At 48.9% G+C, this 19,575-nt stretch overlaps 1 protein-coding gene across 1 annotated transcript in view; it reads left to right on the top strand.

Annotated features, from left to right (window-relative positions):
* Positions 1-19,575, top strand: part of LOC132352975 (polycystin-1-like protein 2) — an 84,057-nt gene that overhangs the window by 63,456 nt on the left and 1,026 nt on the right. Inside the window, 11 exon segments of the mRNA XM_059903772.1 lie at positions 1,583-1,782; positions 2,474-2,628; positions 2,630-2,692; positions 3,588-3,804; positions 7,985-8,222; positions 9,431-9,617; positions 10,796-10,892; positions 13,856-13,993; positions 15,604-15,789; positions 16,686-17,013; positions 17,264-17,318. Of these exon segments, the coding sequence (XP_059759755.1) occupies positions 1,583-1,782; positions 2,474-2,628; positions 2,630-2,692; positions 3,588-3,804; positions 7,985-8,222; positions 9,431-9,617; positions 10,796-10,892; positions 13,856-13,993; positions 15,604-15,789; positions 16,686-17,013; positions 17,264-17,318 (1,864 nt within the window).

Raw genomic sequence — 19,575 nt, 5'->3', positions numbered from 1 at the left:
GAGAGACTTGGATCCCAACACAGGTATAACACAGACGTGGGCACGGATCACAAAGTCCCACACGCCTGCTGTTGACTTGCCGCGTGACCTTGGATACGTCACCGCACCTCTCCAGGTCTCAGCTTCTGCATCTGAAAAATGACGAGTTCAATGTGCCTGCCCCATAGGGGGTCCCAGGTCCCATGAAACGATGTAGTAATGTGCTTGGCACACTATGCGGCTCACACTGAGTACTCAATTCCAGAAGCAGATATTATGTCCGAGTGCATCAGCACATGTGATGCCTAGAAACTCGGCAAGGAGCTCTCTGAAGGCAAAAGCTCCTCATCCCTCCTGTGAATCCCTGGTGCCCAGCAGAGAGCCTGGGACACAGCACCAGGGGCATCAAATATTTGTTGAATAAGACGAATAACATGGACAATCCCTGTTGTTGGCAACTGACCTCTCTCTTTCTGCACCTTTACTCTGAGTCCAGGCCACCGGCACACGCCCGAGTGACAAAGTATCTTACAACCCTGGAGGGTTCTGGCATTGACCAATCAGGACAGGCGGCAGCTGGGAATCTCTACTCTGGACACTCTTAGCAGAATCTGGGCCTTTGAATAGCTCCTGTGGTTAAACTACATTCTACTCATAGGGAAATAATACAGGTTCTTTAGGAGAATGTGGTGCCATTTTCAGAAACCCTGTCTCACAATTTTTATTCTCTCAAACTGAGTCTGAACCCAAAGCCTGGGATTTTTAACCACTATTCTCTAATGCCCTAATTATAAAAAAACAAATAACATTAGAGTTATATATTATTATATAAAAATTATAGGGCTTCCCTGGTGGCGCAGTGGTTGAGAATCTGCCTGCCAATGCAGGGGACACGGGTTCGAGCCCTGGTCTGGGAAGATCCCACATGCCATGGAGCAACTAGGCCCGTGAGCCACAATTACTGAGCCCGCGCGTCTGCAGCCTGTGCTCCGCAACAAGAGAGGCCGCAATAGTGAGAGGCCCACGCACCGCGATGAAGAGTGGCCCCCACTTGCCGCAACTAGAGAAAGCCCTCGCACAGAAACGAAGACCCAACACAGCCAAAAATAAATAAATAAATAAATAAATAAATATTTCCCATTAAAAAAAAAAAAAAAGTCATGTTCCTTGCTTTAAAAAAAAAAAATTATAACAAAAATTATTGCTAACACTGATGAACACTCACCTATATGCCAGCTACTTTGCCAAATGCTTTACAAAAATTATCATTTTTAATCCTTTCAACAATCCAGTGAGGCAGGTTCTGTTATTACCCCCATTTTACAGATGAGTAAACTGAGGTACAAAGAGTAAAGTAACTTACCTGAGGTCACACAGTAGTAAGAGGGCTGTCTAGGGTTCCAACCACTCTGTCCAGAGTCCCCATCATTAACTTGAAGTGATGCTACTATGATGCTGTATTTCTTCTATAAAAGAAAAAAACAGATGATGAATTTTAGAAACAAATCCCTTCCTCTCATCCCAGGATTGCTCCAAAGAGACTAGGCTTCTCCCCATTCCTGTCTCCCTAAATGCCTGTCCCTCTCCCCTGGCCTGTCCACAGCCACCTGTTTTTCATGAAGACCTCCACAGGCTTCCAGGATGGCCACATTTGGTACTCCATCTTTAGCAGCTCAGCTTGGAGCAACTTCACCCATGTCCACCAGGTGTCCTGCTGCTTCTCACTGCTCCTCTGCACCATACTGACCACCATCATGTTCCGGGGTGTCCCCAAGGACCCAGATGAGCAGAAGATGGACTTGGGTAACTCCCACTGTCATGGCGATCAGGGCTAGTGGCTGGTGGACATGAACTGTCACTGCCCCAGAAATGCTTTGCAATTCCAGAGGTCCCAAGACCACCCTCAGGTTCAATAATTCATTAGAAGGATTCACAGTAGTCAGAAATGCCATTATACTCATAATTATTAGAGAAAGGATACAGATCAAAATCAGGAAAGGGAAGAGGCACGTGGGGCAGGGTCCATGGGAGACCAAGCATGGAGCTTCCAGTTACGTTCTCCCAGTGGAGTCTGGACAGCGCTCACTCCTCCTGACAATGACGTGTGACAACACACATGGAGTAATGCCAACCAGGGATGCTCACCCGAGCCTTGGTGCCCAAAGTTTTTATTGGGGCATGCTCACATAGACATGGCTGACCCCAGTATGGCCGACCTTAGCCTCCAGCCCCTCCAGAGGTTGAGGTGATACGGTGCAACCAAGGCCCCCACCATAAATCACACTGTTAGCATAGACTATATGGAGTGGCCCAAGACCCCAGGTAAACAAAGGCATACCCACCAGGCAGGACAGCCCAAGGGCTCAGTGGTCACCTCCCAGGAGCCACTCAAGGGGCAGACCTCTCTTTGGGCAAGGTTAACCCTTACTGCACAGCCACCTTCTGGAAGGGGGGAGGGGACTCTCCCCTTGACCCCTTCCCTCCACTGCCCCAGGTAAAATCGAATTCACTTGGCAGGAAGTGATGATTGGGCTGGAGAGCTCACTCCTCATGTTTCCCATCAACCTCCTGATCGTTCAGATTTTTTGGAACACCCGTCCTTGGGTAACCAAGGAGCAGAACACTGGGAAATGGGATGGGGGGCCCCCTCAGCCTGGCCCCCTCACCGCAGCCTGTGGGGGATGGTCTTCTGACACCTGAAGCAGTGACCAAGGCGGGTCCTCAACCTCGGCAGTGTGGGGAGCTCTAGCCTGGGCAGAAGGGGGTGGGGACTGGGGTTTGAAGCCTACAACCCATGTTGTCGGACAGCATCAGTCACTGAGATTCGTCAGTTGCGTACACATGCACTACACATATGTGCACACAGTACACACATATACCTACACATGCATGCATACACACATGCCACATGTGCACACATTCACATACATCACACACACACCTACAAACATGTACACATGTGCACGTGTACACACATATACACACACACATATATCTGCACAGTGCACACATGTACACATACACACACACCTACACATGAATGCATACACACATGCCACGTGTACACACCCACATACACCCCACACCTACATGTACATGCGTGCACATGTACACACATATGCATGCCTGCAAACACACCTGCACACATACAGGTACACACAAGTGCACACATACCACATACGTATGTTTACATGCATGTACACACAGGCACATATAAATATTCACGCAAACACCTACAACATATACACACACATGCACATACATTTTTGCGTACCTACTATGTACAAAATATTATACTTTCAAACAGATTGCAGGCTGGAAGCACACAGAAAGAATTCCATCTGCATTCATGCACACGTTAAGCATTTATTGAGCACCTACTTTGTGCCACACTTCAAGGAATACAGCCTGGAATGTATCAGTTGAAATCCTAGAAGAGGGAATTTTATGGAGGACAAAACAGAAGCTCAGGGTGGTCCAACATCATGTCTCAGTAGGCAGAGCTGGGATTCAGACCCAGATTGTCCAGCCCCAGGGCAAGTGCTCTTGACCACTCTGCTGCCCCCTCACCTGTAGCTCACGTCCCCTTCCCCCTGGGTGACTTGCAGGATTTGTGGAGCCTCGTCAGCTCCTTGTTCAAACCTCTGAAGGTGCCACCCCCTCGCTCGGGCTGGGACTTCGCGAACTCGGTGGACATCAACCAACTGCTGGCCTTGGTGGAAGACGTCGTCTGTCAGCAGATCGAAGCAGGGCAGGTGTTCTGGAAGGAAGCCAGCCAGACAGGGGGCCCTTTAACACTCACTCTTGGGTCTGTACAAGTGAAAGGTGAGTCCTAACATTTCTGGGCCGAGAGGGGGCATGTTGGAGCCAGGTGGATGCAGGACCGAGGGCCACGTCTGTATCACTATCACTAGGGAGTCAAGAAGTCCTACCGGGGGTCTCCCTCACCAGCCTCCACTCCAACCACTCGCCACCGCCTCCCTCGCAGTACCACAGGCATCCTGCTCTCCACACAACGCCAAGCTGCCTTCCCACTAAGGCCTGCACACATGCTTGTCCTCTGATCTAGAATGTTCTTTCTCCTCTCTTCACTTGGCCAATGCCTACTCAGACTTTATTCTTGGCTGATGTGTCCCTTCCTCAGGGGAGCAACCCAACCCCCGAGCTCACAACAGGGTCTCCAACCATGTGCTCTTTAGCCCCTAAGCATCTCTTGCACTGCTTTCACATTGCTTGTGGCCAAATCATGAATTGTGTGAAGAGCTGCACATATGTATTGCACATTATTCTGGTTTGAACTAGTCTCTCTGACTCTGCTCTTGCCCCTTTCCTGTCTATCTTCCACCCAGATCGCTGCCTCCAGTGTTTAGATCAGGTTGTCCAATAGAACTTCCCACAGTGACAGAAATGGTCTATATCTGCACTGACCAATATGGCAGCCACTGGCCACATGTAGCTATTGACACTTGAAATGTAGCTCGTGTGACTAGGGAACTAAATTTTTTTATTTTAATTTTAAATTTTATTAAAAAAAACTAAACCATATATATCTTCCCATAAAAACCTGTTCCTCTTCCTTGTTATTCCTATGAAATCTTTATTCCTATGAAATACTAAAAATTCAGAATCACCTTCTCTTTCTCCTGCAATCCTCACTTGCAATTGATACACACCTTTGAAAATGTCTTTCGAGGGACTTCCCTGGTGGCACAGTGGATAAGACTCTGCACTCCCAACTCAGGGGGCTGGGGTTCAATCTCTGGTCAGGGAACTAGAAAAAAAAAATTTTTTTTAATTTTAAAAAGTCACATGTGGCAAGTGGCTACCATATTGGATGGTGTGGGTTAAGAATGCTGCCATTTTTTTTTTTTAATTTATTTATTATTTATTTATTATTTATTTTTGGCTGTGTTGGGTCTTCGTTTCTGTGCCAGGGCTTTCTCCAGTTGCGGCAAGTGGGGGCCACTCTTCATCGCGGTGCGCGGGCCTCTCACCGTCGCGGCCTGTCTTGTTGCGGAGCACCGGCTCCAGACGCGCAGGCTCAGTGGTTGTGGCTCACGGGCCCAGTCGCTCCGCGGCATGCGGGATCTTCCCAGACCAGGGCTCGAACCCGTGTCCCCTGCATTGGCAGGCAGATTCTCAACCACTGCGCCACCAGGGAAGCCCAGAATGCTGCCATTTTTAAAACACAAGGCTGGTCACAGTCTAAACCTTGTTTAGAATATAAAAATGGAGTCTATAGATTGGGGAGTTTGAATTCATAACTCTTGGCTCCACCTCTGATACAGTGAATTAAATTTTCTAAGGTGAGGCCAGGAATCTGCATTTTTTACCAGTCACTTTTGTGACTGTTATGCACACAGGATGTTGAGAGCCACTGTCCTGAAGACCAGGTCCCAAGTCCTTACTGTAGCACTCCCTCCTGGCCAGGCCTATGCGGACCCCATGGTCAGCCCTACTTTGACCCCCGTGTTCCAGCCACTCTGGAGGATTAGCCCTGGAGAGCTGGGCTTGGGCTGCCCATGAAGGTCGTCCCTGCAGCAGCTCTGCTGATGCCCACGCTGGACACTTGGCCCTGTTTGGGGTCTTTGGGGTTTGGGGGACTTTGGCATTCACAGCATGGGCCTTAGAACAAGGACTCTGGAGTTGGCCAGACCTGGGGCTCTCCCAGATGCAAAAGCAGCTGTGCAACTTTGGACAGTTGTTTAACCTCTCTGAGACTATTTCCTCTCCCTATAAAACGGAAGCGCTGATCCACCCAGCTCCTTGGCTTGTTCTGAGGACTGAATGAGATCATACGACACATGAAGCGCTTAGATCCGAGTCTGACACAAAGCAAGGATTCAGTAAGTGTTTATGATTGCAAATGATGGTATCTTCCGGAAACATTGCCAGAACGCTTACAACACGAAGGCTGTTGATGCTGGAACCATTAGCTGTGGCTTCAGTGAGGGAGGCCCAGGAGGGAGGGGGAGGTAGGAGGCCTGAGTCAGAGGGAGTCAGAGTCAATGTTGCCAGGTCTTTACCAACATCAGGTCTGAGCCATAGCTTTCTCCACATCACTTGTTATTTTCTCATTCACTTCTCACTGGTGAGTGGGGAGGGGTCCTGGGGTCAGGGTGCTCCATTTTGCCATGTTCTATATCCAGTCTCACGCACCCCTTGTGAAGATGCACACTGGCCAGACCTGGGCCCTTCCTGTCCCAGGAGAATGTGCCCCTGGGCACCGGCCTCCCAGCTCAGGCTCCAGGGACCCAGGCCTGGTTCCACCTGGAGAGTCCAAGCTTCCCTTAGAACACTCGGGGAATAATGAAAAGGTTCAAATTAGTCTTTTTCTTGCAATGAATATGCATTACCTCTGTAATTTAAAACAAAAAAAACCTTTTTTTTTGTTTTTTTTGGGTTTTTTTAAATATCAATTTTTTTTTCACACACACACACACTGTATTAAATATCAATTTTTTTAAAAAATAAATTTATTTATTTATTTTTGGCTGCGTTGGGTCTTTGTTGCTGCACGTGGGCTTTCTCTAGATGCAGCAAGCAGGGGCTACTCTTCGTTGCGGTGCACGGGCTTCTCATTGCGGTGGCTTCTTTTGTTGCAGAGCATGGGCTCTAGGTGCATGGGCTTCAGTAGTTGTGGCACGTGGGCTCAGTAGTTGTGGCACGTGGGCTCAGTAGTTGTGGCTCACGGGCTCTAGAGCGCAGGCTCAGTAGTTGTGGCGCACGGGCTTAGCTGCTCCGTGGCATGTGGGATCTTCCCAGACCAGGGCTCGAACCCGTGTCCCCTGCACTGGCAGGTGGATTCGTAACCACTGCGCCACCAGGGAAGCCCAACACCTTTGTTTTTTTTTTAAAAAAAAAAACTTAAGGAAACTGAAATTTGAACAAACTGTAGAAAAACATTCAGAGATAACGGGGGGAAACTTCTCCACTGACTGGTTGCTTCACGCTATTAAGGGACTATCATTATTGTTTTAAAAATTGATAATGGGGCTTCCCTGGTGGCGCAGTGGTTGAGAATCCGCCTGCCAATGCAGGGAACACGGGTTCGAGCCCTGGTCTGGGAAGATCCCACATGCCGCGGAGCAACTGGGCCCGTGAGCCACAACTACTGAGCCTGCGCGTCTGGAGCCTGTGCTCTGCAACAAGAGAGGCTGCGATGGTGAGAGGCCCGCGCACCGCGATGAAGAGTGGCCCCCACTTGCCACAACTAGAGAAAGCTCTCGCCCAGAAGCGAAGACCCAACACAGCCAAAAATAAATAAATTAATTAATTAATTTAAAAAAAAAAAAAAAAAATTGATAATGACACATTGTGGTCTTGTTTTTAAAAGGAGTCCTTTTCTTCCATAGAAGCATATTAAAATATTTAGTCTCAGGACGTGGGGCTTGGAATTTACTTCAAAATAATCCACATGGAGAGGGTGGGTGGGGTGCAGGCGAAACAGGATTGGTGACAGGATGAGGTGATAATTTTGAGCAATGGGTATAGGTTCATCTCATCATTCTCTTTACTTTTGTAATTTAAATTTTTTCATAATAAAAAGTTAAAAACAAAAGATTAAGACTTATACCATCTTTGGCAACAGGCAAACTTGGGTTCAAATTCAAATCTTGTACGTATTAAAATATTTGCTGATGAGAGAACATTATGTCTCGGATTTACTTAAGGTACTACAGGAAAAAAAAAATTGGAGGGCTGAGACAAGACAAGATTGGCAAAATGTGGGTAATTGCTGCAGGAGGGCAATGGGTGTACTATTCTTGTCTCTTCTACATGTAAGGAAATTTTGAAAATGCCCTTGATAAAAGACTAAAAGAGGAACATTCAAATCCTAACTGACCGTATGAGCCAAGTATTCCATCTTTCTGAACCTCAGATTCCTCATGGTTTGGCACACAGTAAGCGCTCGATACAAGAAAGCCGTTACTAACACTCCTGTTTCTACTGCACTCGGTCTGCTCTGTCACTCAGCACCAGCTGATGCTCTTTCTCTCCCTAGTCCTCCAGAAAAAAATGCAGTGCCCCAGGCCTGAGGTGGGCCCAAGAGATGCTTGGAAGGACAGTGCCTACAGGCAGTGTCTCTACCTTCAGCTGGAGCACCTAGAGCAAGAGCTGCTGCTGTGGGAGCCCCAGGGCTTTTCCCGGTGCCAGAGCCACACCCAGGCACTGGGGCAGCTGCAGACCCTGAAGGGCTGCCTGGGGGGACAGCCCGGAACCCCACCCCCAGCACACTCCAGGTAATACACTCCCTTGGGTGCTCCCAGCCTGGGGCCTGCAGGGAGAGCGCATCCCGGTCAACCTCGGAAGGTTATTCATCCGAATCTCCCCAAGAAGCAGCGATTATGGACTGCACAAATTCAGGGAAGAGGACTTTGAACAGGGTGATTTTGCCAGCTGACGGTTAGAGCCCTTTGTACAGCACTTTACAGTTTATAACCATTTTCACGTGGGTGTTTCCTAGCTGCACACCCTTGGACAAGCCCCTCATCCTCTCTGAGCCATAGTTTCCTTATCTGTAATATGGGAATGATAATGCCTATCTCCTGGTTCAAACCTAAGAAGAATTTAAAAGGGTCTGGTCCATGAAGAGCAGCATGTGGGCTAAGCGTGGAAGGGCCTGGAGACCAACGTCTTCTCCAGGGTCCCATTGTCACTGCCGGCATAGCAAACATTTGTTTACCAAACATTTGCTTTCATCTCCATATGAACTGCCTTCCTCCCCTTTGAGGTCCCAAACCCCTACCCCCCTTTCCTCTGAGATGCCACATAACCCTCAGTTGCCTAACTTGTCCTTGAGCCTTATATTCTTCTGGAGCCCCTATACATATGTAATTAAATTTCTTTTTCTCCTGTTAATCTGTCTCATGTTAATTTAGACCAGCCAGAAGAATCTAGAAAGGGTAGAGGGAAATTTTTTTTCTTCCCCAACAACAGCACCATAATTCAGTGAAAAAATGACCATTTTTTTGAGATGTATTCTAAAATAATTGGTGATGATTTTATATTATGTATGAAATTTATTTTAAAATATTCCAGAAAAAAAAAGAAAGCATGTGGGGATAGATGATACACGTTTGACAAGGAGGTGATGGTTGTTGAAAGTAGTTGATGAGGGTTCACTGTACTCACTGATTCCCGTAAAATGGGGAATTTTCATAATAAAAACTTAAGTACCAGCCTTCTAGGCTTGCCATGAGGAATAACAGAGAAAACCCGTATAAAGCAGTTTGCATGGGGACTGGCTCCTAGTAAGCACCGAATAAAGGTGACCTCAACAGAATATATGTATGTGTACCGGATAGAATACAGAATAGGGTAGAGGAGAATAGTGAGGGTCTGAGGGGTCAAGGAGCTTGGCCAAGGTCACGCAGCTGGTAGGGTTGGGGCAGGGTTTGAACTGGAGCCCAAATGGTGCCCCCGTGATTACACTCATCCTCTCTTGCAGCTCCCTGCAGGCGAGCAAGCCCCCTGGAGGCCTCCCCTGGTGGTGTGTCCTGGTGGGCTGGCTCCTGGTGGCAGCCTTCTTCACCATGCTCTACGGCCTGCACTACGGGCGGGCCAGCCCCCTCAAGTGGCTCATCTCCATGGCCGTCTCCTTTGTGGAGAGTGTGTTTGTCATCCAGCCCCTGAAGGTCAGGACCCCTAAGTGGCTGCCCTCCTGCCCTCCTGCCCTCCGCCCATGATTTCCCTCCTGCCAGCTGCCCAGTTCTTAGGCTTCAGCAACTCCTTCATCTATTCAATCTATTAATTCAACAAACCCACGTGGAGCACCACTTCTGGGTGGACCTGGGGCAGGAAGGTAATTACCAGGATAACCCACGCTCCCTCAGGGCCAGATGTGGACATTTCATCATCACAGTCACCCTTAGGAGGGGCCTCACCTCCATTTTACAGATGAGAAAACCTGAGGTTAAGAGGATAAGGTCACAAAAATATCTTGCCCTTAGGCCACATGTATAAATAGGAATGATATCTTACTTCCTCAGGTGTAGGATGCTTTTGATCGTGAGATGGGCCAGCAACTTACACAAACTTTACCTTCAGAAAAAAGAACACCAAGCCATTAAATGTGTGCATGAACTGGAAATACGCTCCTATTTCTGAAAATGTAAAATCACGCAAGAGAGCAGTGAGAGTCAAAGAGACCCTGAGCCCTGCCTGGAAGGAGCCAGGCAGTAGGAATACTGTGTCGGGGGAGCTGCAGAAGTGAGGGAATATTTAGAGAAAATCCTTCCACCTACGAGGCATCACGGAATCCCCCACCCTCATTCTGCCCTGAACAGCCTTCATCAGAGACTTAAACAGCTCCTGACACCTCCCCCAATCTAGTCTGAGAATATTAAGAACAGTCCTGAACCTTTTTGTTCCCCAATCAAACCACAGAATCCTACTGTGCTTGTGCACTGAAGGCGGAGAGACAGTGTAATGGAAGGAATTACTTAACACAGAAAGAAAGGGAGGGAGGGAAAGAGGGAGGAGGCAGGTTTAACCCACTATGCTAGTAAGTCACCAGGCTGAGAGGTAAGAGAGAGGCCGAGCAGCAGGAGACCAGCAGGTGGGAGGGCTCAGAGAATGCCGGAAGCAGGGTGAGTTCAAGGATTTGAGTGTCTCTGCCTGGTTGGTGGCCAGGCACGCAAGCCCTGCCCCTGACCCTTTATGACCACGTCCCCTCTCTGCAGAGGATGGTTTCCCCAGAGCATGGCTCCTGCGCCCAGCACACAAGTGTGGCTCCCATTCCACCCCAGCTCAGACCAGGAATTGATAGGGAGTTTCCAACCCAGGCTTGGGGTTCACAGTGGGTGTTTTCCAGGTGCTGGGGTTCGCTGCTTTCTTTGCGCTGGTGTTGAAGAGAGTGGAGGACGAAGAGGAGCCTGTGGTCCCCCTCCTGGGACGTCTCTCTGGCCCAGGTAGTGGTACCCGGGTGCAGGCAGGGGCCTGGAACCTGACGAGGCTGAGAAAGCCCCGTGGAGCCCAGCCACTGGGTGGTCCTGGCCTCAGACCTTCGCTCCCCATCAGCCTTCACCCTGACTGTTGAAGCACCCCCAATCCATCCAGGGACAAGTGACTCTTCCTCTGTCTCTTGGGCAACCTGTTCCTCCCCTATCCAAGCCCTTCTCTCTGACACCTAAGCATGAAGAGGCACTATGGGTTCCACGTTCTTCAAGGGCCATCATCCTCTGTGTAATCCCAAGCAAGCAGCTTTCTTCTCCAGGGCTCAGGTCATTAGACAACCAAAAAACGACAGGCTTGTGTGGGTGGGGTGTGTGAATGGGGGGTGAGGGAGCTATAATTAGGGTTCTAAGACAAAGGTCTGCCAACAACAGCCAGGGGGCCAAATCTAGCCCAGCGCCTGTTTTTGTAAAGAGTTTTAGTGGAACGCAGCCATGCTGACTGGTCAGAGGAGCCCATGACCAGCCCTCTTCCCCCAACCCGATTTCTCACTTCCCAGCCAAAACTCCTGAGCGTGCCTCCAAGAAGGGAATTACAAAAAACAAACAGGCAAACAGAACAGATTCAACACTCTAATAGTCTATACAGAGATTTTGACTTTCAGGGAAAGTAAAACAGGAACAAACGAAAGCCCACATCCCTACATCATCATGCAGTGTGGTGACCTCCTCATGGGACTGTATTCTTCTGCCCTACAATAGGGATTTGGCTTTGTAGATCCAAAAAGTCCATTAAAACCATCTTCCCAAGTCAAAAGAATAATTTTTCTCCAAAGAGACGACAGCCTCCTGACTGATCAAATATTCATTCAGTAATTCCTTTGGCAATTATCCAGGGAGTACTTTCTGTGTGCCAGGCAGTACAATGGCTTGGGAACATGATTTACATAAAATCCAGTCATTGTAAGTGTATAATTACTGATTTTAGTAAATTTATAGAGTCGTGCAACTATCACCACAATTCAGATTTAGAACAGCTTTTTGGAACTTACCCCCAAAAGTTCCCTCTTGCCCATCTGAAGTCAATCCCCACTCTCAGCCTCAGCCCTGGCAACACAGCACTGACTGGATGGAACAGGTTGCTGCTCTTGGAATGAACAGCCCATCTGGGGAGACACATTAAACAAGTAAATGCACAGCACGACTTGTAAGAGAGAATGAGGGGGTAGGATAAGAGGGTGGCTCCTAGAGGATGGGAGAGGGAGGGTCTGAACACTGGGCATGTGCAAAGGCCCTGAGGTGGGACAAGAGCTTGTCATTTTATAGCAATTACTGACAGGGTGGCCAGAGCATGGGGAGCTGTGTGTGCATGGAAGGAATGCTTCAAGATGAGGGCAGAGGGGTGGATGGGGAGCAGGTCATGCAGGGCCCTGTAGGGCCTGGGGCAATGCCGGGGTTTTGGAGTGTTTTAAATAGGAGAGCAGCATGATCGGATTTGCGATTTTGTGACTGCTCTTGGAGACCAGAGGTATTGGGTCAAAAGCAGAAGTGCGGAGGCCAGTAGGAAGACTACTGAAATGGTCCAGACTAGAGATGGCATGCATCAGCAGTGGGGGTGGACAGAGGGGCATGGATCCAAAGGATAGTTGGGTCAATATACCCCTATCAGACTGGCTAAAAATAGTGACAACACCAAATGCTGACAAGGATGCAGAGAAACTGGAGCATTCTTACGTTGCTGGTGGGAATGTAAAATGGTACATCCGCTCCGGAAAACAGTTTGGCAGTTCCTTTCAAAACTAAAAATGGGCTTACCATACGCCCCAGAAATTACACTCCTGGGCATTTATCCCAGAGAAATGAAGAATTATTTTCATACAGGAACTTGTACACAAATGTCCACAGAAGCTTCATTTGTAACAGTCAAAAGATATTTAGCCACTCCTAGGAATCTACCCAGGAGAAATGAAAATATATGTCCGCACAACACATTCATAGCAACATGATTCTTAATAGCCCAAACTAGGAGTAATCCAAATGGCCATCAGCAGGTGAATGGATAAACAAAAGGTAGTATGTCCGCACAACGGAATATTACTCAACAATAAAAAGAAACTAACTACAGGGAATTCTCTGGCGGTCCACTGGTTAGGACTCTGAGCTTCCACTGCAGGGGGCCCAGGTCTGAGCCCTGGTCAGGGAACTAAGGTCCTGCAAGCCACGTGGCGCGGGAGAAAAAAAAAAAAAAGAAAGAAAAAGAAAAAGAAACTAACTAATATACACAACATGGACGAACACCAAACCATTATGCTAAGTGAAAGATGCCAGATACAAGAAACTATGTACATATGATTCCGTTTATATGAAAAGTCCAGAAAAAAAAATCATGAAGACAGAAAGAAAATTAATGGGGCTAAGGGTGGGGACAGAGTGGGAGTAGAGACCAATTTTTGGGACATGACAAAACCTTTAGGGGTGACAGAAATGTTCTAAAACTAGGTTGTGGTGATGGTGGCACAACTCTACAAATTTACTAAAATCACTGAATTGCAGGCTTCCAACGGGTGAAATTATGAAAATTATAGGTCAATAAGGTGGTTTGAAAAAGAAGATACTTGGAATTAGATATAACAGGACTTTGAGATATTAGTTACCTTCATCCTTCCAAATTTGGAAGCATTGGGATCCATCTTAGAGTTCAGGAACACAGAAAGACAGCATCCAGGAATCAGTAAGACTTCAGGTGAGGAAGGCATGTGTGCTTTCAGTATGAGAATTCTCCAGCTGGAGAAGAAGGGACGGAATTCTGAGCACTGGGATGGCACGGGCAGAGGCATGGAGGGTAGCGCTGGGAAATGGCTCCAAAGGAGGAGGAACAGTGGATCCCGTTGTACCTGGTGAGGGGAGTCTCTTGCTTGCAAACGTACGAGCTGGTTCCACTGCCCATTTGGGGGACTGTCCTTGTGCCCTTGCTTTCACAGACCCCTCTGCCTTGTTCCGAGCACAAAGAAACAGCAGAAGGGACATCTACCAGAAGCCTCGGGCCTCTGACGTTGAGAAGACGAAAACCACCCACCTCAAGGAACAGAAAGCATTTGCCGTAATCAGAGAAATCTTGGGTAGGCAGCCAAGATTACTTACGAGCAACCTTCCCACTCGCTGGTTCTCAACATAGATTTGAGCAGATGTGGTACAATCTCTGACAGGCCCACACTGCTTCTGGGCCCATCGTCCCAGATATCAACTTGCCCCAGCTTCTCCCCTAAACTTAAAATCCTTCCGTGGCTCTTCCAGGCCCCTGGATAACGTCCAAACTCCCTGCTGTGCTCCACCCACCCAGGTCACCTCTCTCGGCCCCTTGTGCCCTAAGCTCCAGTGACACTGCGTCCTGCAGCTCCTGACCCAGGCCCTGTGGCATCTAGTCTGCCAGGAATGTGCGCACCCTCCTCCCTGCCTTTTCCTCTGGTTAATTCCTTTTATTCTTCAATTCTCAGCCCAAAGGCTGTGTCGTCAGAGAGGCTCCTCTGGCCCGCTGACCAGAGGCTTTCAAACCTCACTGTGTGTCTTAGTCTGGGTTCCCCCACAGGCAGATCTGGGCACAAGTAGTTGGTTTGGGAGGCGATCCTGAGAAGCACTGGTAGGAAAAAGTGCAGGGAAAGAGAAGGAAGCCGATGGAAGGTGGTTGATGAGTGGGTTCCACGTGGGCAACTGGGGCTCAGTCCTGCTGAGACCGTGCGAGGGGCAAACGTAGTACATACCCCCTAGTTGCCACCCACCAGGTCACTGGTGAGGGCTGCTTCTGAGGAGGGCGCTGACCCTGCTGCAGCCCTGGCCTGCCCTCCCACGGGGAGCTCATGTGTCCAAACCACAGAGCGGCGGAGCTTGCGTAGGAGCTGCATGTACAGAATGAAGAACAAGATGGATGTGGGCAGAACCCCAACAAGTCATCTTGGAGCAGGGGTGCCAGAATGCATATTCTCAGGCCCAGAGATTCTGGTTCAGTAACTTTCTGCATCCCCCAACATGATTCTGATGTCGGGCCTCCTAAACTAAATCTTTGTACCTAATGGGCCCTTAGGTCACATTCACCTGTCTACAGGTGAGCTCCATGAGGGCAGGGAACACGTCTGTCATCTTTATTGCTCTATGCTCAGCACTGCAACATGGCAGAGCCCTCCCCCCCCCTTTTTTTTTTTTGGCCACACCATGCAGCATGTGGGATCTTAGTTCTCCGACCAGGGATTGAACCCCTGCCTCCTGCAGTGGATGCTCTGAGACCTAACCACTGGACCGCCAGGGAACTCCCCAGAGCCCCATTTAAAAAAATTCTATTTAAGAAACATTCACACAGCACGAAGTCCGTTCAGGCCCTATTTTAAGTGCTTTATAGATATTAATTTGTTGACTCCCTCATCACAACCCTGTGTGACAGAATTATCCCCACTTCACAGACGAGGAGAGTGAGGCACAGAGGGGTGAAGTCACTTGCGAAGGGCACATGGATAGGAAGTGGAGAGCTGGGATTTGAACCCAGGCAGGAGGCTCATGGCCTGTGAACTTTAATCCTTTCTGCTGTCCCTATAAGGACTGATTCCTTTGTCACCAGAGGGGCGAGTGGCTGGTCTACAAGACCTCAACTGTTCTGAGCCACGTGCCTTTCCAGTTCCTGCCCTGGACTTGGTAGGAGTTGGGGCCTCTGCCTGAACAGGGGCTGTGCCTCCCTTCCCAGCACACCTGGGCTCCCTGTGGATGCCGCTGCTGGTGGCCTACGGGCAGGGGGACCCCAGCGCCTACCACTTCAACAGACACCTTGGGCACAGCTTCATCCGAAGCTTTTCAGCCATGCTGGGCTTTCAGGACTTCTTCACGTGGGCCAGCACCACCCTCGTGAGCAACCTGGACAGTCATCACCCAGGTACTGTCCACCCACCCCAGGACGTGTGTCAGCTCCTTTCCGGGAACAGCTGTGGGTCACTGTCAACTTCAGCCTCACAGAGAACCAATAACCACAGAGCCATATGCTTTGAAGGAGAGACCCTCTGAGGGTCCCTAACCCTCCCTGGATGCAGAGTAGAGAACCTCCGTCTTAGATAACTGAGCAGGAATTGGCCAGGCAGAAATGGTGTGCCAGGCAGAAGGGACAACATGAGAAAAGGCAAGCCTGAAACACCGAGGCACTATACTTCCTGGAACTACAGAGCGTTGAGTGCGACTTCAGTGTAGGGTAGGAGTTGAGGACCCACGAAAAGCAGAGCAGGAGAGAGGAACAGGGGCCAGATCATGAAGGCTCTGGAAGCTCATAGTTTATGCTTAAGGAAATGAGGAGCCATTGACAGCTTCTCGGTGAGGCAGTAACATAATCAAATCTGCGGTATAAGCTGCATGTGGAAGTTGGAGTTGAGGGTAGGTAAGTTAGGATGCTGGGCAAAAATGACGCGACTGATGTAGGGATGAGGGGCAGAGGTGATGGAGAGACAGGGGTGGGTGCAGACAACATTGAAGAGGTACTATTGGTGGGCCTCACTGACCCTTAGGATGTGGGCATCGAGGGAAAGGACATAAATGGTCTCCAAGTCGATGACTGGGTAGGAGTTGCCATTCCCCAGGAGAAGTTATGCAAGAAGTAGACCAGGTCCAAGGTGGGGAGATGGTGATGAATGGTTGAATGTAGTCTGTGGTTGGCCATGAACTTCTCTTGGCTAATTCTACAACGGGTACACTGAAATTCACGTTAGCATCCAGGCCAGAAAGCTTGGGATGTGTTAAGATGACGTTGATGGCTAGATTTACCCACTTGTTTCTCATCTCCAGGCTTTATCACTGATGGGAACTCCAAGCTGGTTGGCAGTGCCCAGATTCGCCAAGTGAGGGTCCAGGAAAGCTCTTGCGCTCTTGCCCTGCAGCTGCAGGCTTCTCTTGATGGATGCCATGCGCCATATTCCCTGGATATTGAAGACCTGTCAGACTATGGGGAAGGCTGGAATGCCTCCGTCCTCAATAACAGCAATGACTTTTCCCAGGCTTGGCAGTACCAGAGCCAGAGCCAGCGCCAAGGGTATCCCATCTGGGGCAAACTCACTGTGTACCGGGGAGGAGATTATGTGGTCCCCTTGGGGACTGATCGCCAAAGTGCGTCAAGGTAAGGCTAACTTGATTCACATGCAGCAGAGGAAAGACATTTGCTCAAGTCCGGATCTGATTGGAGGGTGCAGCTTTCAAAACAGGGCCGAGCCAAGCTCATTGTATCATTGTGGGGAGGGGCTGGGGGATTCAGAGGCATTCAGGTCATATTTTCAGGCCCCTGGAAACCGTGCAATCTCAGAGTTGGAAGGGAAATCCTGCTTCCAGCATTCTCAGCCTGCTGCACCAAGCCTAGTGGCCTCTGCTAGAGCCAATACAGGGATGCGGAACTTAGTACGACACAAAGCGTCCACCACCAGGCAAGTAGGAAGTGGTTAAGGCTCTTAACCTTAACCAAGAATTATGCAGGGTCTGAGGTCTTACCCTACTCATAAGCTAACACACTAGCCTGTTTCATGGAGGCTGGCAGAAGACACAAGACTCCTAGGTCAGAGACAAAGGATTTCATTACTCACAGCAAAAGCAGTAGCAGAGCTTCATGGTGGTTGAAGTCAGTTCCCCAGGAAGGGCCACGACAGATGCTTGCCCATGCAGTGAGTTACAGTACCGAGGAGGAACACTGAGCTTGGAGCATTCACTGTTTCTACAGTGGCAGAAGCAAGCCTGCTCTTTGTCTGAAGGAGGACGTCACCTCATCCCTTGAGGTTGCTCACTGCAAACTCAGCCCTGAGACGACACCTGGGTAAAGCCCAGCCAGAGCCTTGCATTCGTGGAATACTCAGCACGAATGTGCAGGGACACTCAGGGTCCACACACACTGCGTCTCCCAGCACGCTCTAGAGTCAGAGAGCCCTAGGTTTGAAACCCTGGCACCGCTCCTGTTAGCTGTGTAGTCCCAGGTGAGTTAGTGAACCCAGGTGAACCTCCATCTCCTCCATGGCACTATTACAGCACCAAGGAACAGAGGTAACAAGCCCCAAAGGAAGACACCTGGCAGGGGTCCCCTGGGATTAAGGACAGGCCAGGAATAGCTTATTTCCACGTAATAGGTGTTTTCCTGCCACTCAGAACAACTGATACTCTCTCTCTGCTTCTACGTATCAAAGCAGGACGCAGACCCACCACGGACAGGGCATGTTTTAAAACAGGCCCATCATTACTGCTCTAAGTAATAACAGCTATTATTACTACATGTGCGCACACACACACACACACACACACACACACACACACACACACTTCTATTTCCTCTTCACAATGATCCTGAGGCACCGGTGTTAACACTATTGCAGATGAGGAAACTGAGGCCTGAAGACATTATCAGCTTGCCCACAAGGCAGGCAAGATTTGAACCCAGGTCCCTCTGGCACATGCTCTTTCCACGGCACCTGTGAGCAGATCTCCAGGAACTGGTCTTGTGAACTGCCAGCCCAAGAGGGGCTGTGACAGTTGCAGCTGCTGCCTGCCTAAGCCCCTGATGTTCTATGTGGCTGCTCTAACACCATGGTCCTCAAATTTTAAAATGCATCATATACGAAGTACTATGTATAAAATTGGGACTTCCCTGGTGGTCCAGTGGTTAAGACTCTGTGCTTCCACTGCAGGGGGCATGGGTTCGATCCCTGGTCAGGGAACTAAGATGCTACATGCTGTGCAGCATGGCCAAAAAAATAAAAAATAAAATAGACACGCAACAAGGATATATTATATATATATATGTATGTATATATGTATATATGTGTGTGTGTATATATATATATATATATATATTATATAATTCCCAAGGGAATTATAGCCCTTATTCTGTAATAATTTTTAATTAATTTAATTAATTAATTAATTAGGCTGCACCGGGTCTTAGTTGTGGCACATGGGATCTTCGCTGTGGCATGCGGGATCTTTTTCGTTGTGGTGCGCAGGCTTCTCTAGTTGTGGCACACGGGCTCAGTAGTTGCGGAGTGTGGGCTTAGTTGCCCCGCGGCATGTGGGATCTTAGTTCCCTGACCAGGGAGCGAACCCACGTCCTCTGCATTGGCAGGCGGATTTTTAACCACTGGACCACCAGGGAAGTCTCTGCAATAACTTTTAATGGAGTAAAACCTATAAAGATACTGAATCACTATGCTGTACACCTGAAACTAACATTGTAAATCAACTATACTTATAGATAGATAGATAGACAGACAGATAGATATAATGTTTAAAACAAACCAAAAAACTGCCAATCATAATCCCTCGGATGGCTCATCAAAACACAAATTCCCAGGTCCCACCCCCAGAGTTTCTGACTGGGGAGATCTGGGGTGGAGCTTGAGAATCTGCAATTCTAACAAGTTTCCAGATGACGTGATGCTACCAGTCTGGGGACTGCATTTTCAGAACCTCTGCTCTGACGGTCAGGGGACCTTTGCACATGGGATGGGAAACTGAGGCCCAGAAGGAGAAAATTAATTCCCCAAGATCATGGCAAATGAAGGGCAGACTAGAATCACGTCTCCTGATTCGTGGGACTCTGTTCATTACATCAGTGATTCCCAGCCCTGACTGTACATTAGAAACACCTGGGGGCTTTTGGCAATGCCTGCCACTACACCTGAGACCAATAAAAACAGAATTCCTG

This window comes from Balaenoptera ricei, chromosome 19, assembly GCF_028023285.1.
Source record: "Balaenoptera ricei isolate mBalRic1 chromosome 19, mBalRic1.hap2, whole genome shotgun sequence".
NCBI classification, from domain to species: Eukaryota; Metazoa; Chordata; class Mammalia; order Artiodactyla; family Balaenopteridae; genus Balaenoptera; species Balaenoptera ricei.
The sequence above is the reverse complement of the archived record's forward strand: the minus strand, read 5'-3'. Positions and strand labels throughout refer to the sequence as shown.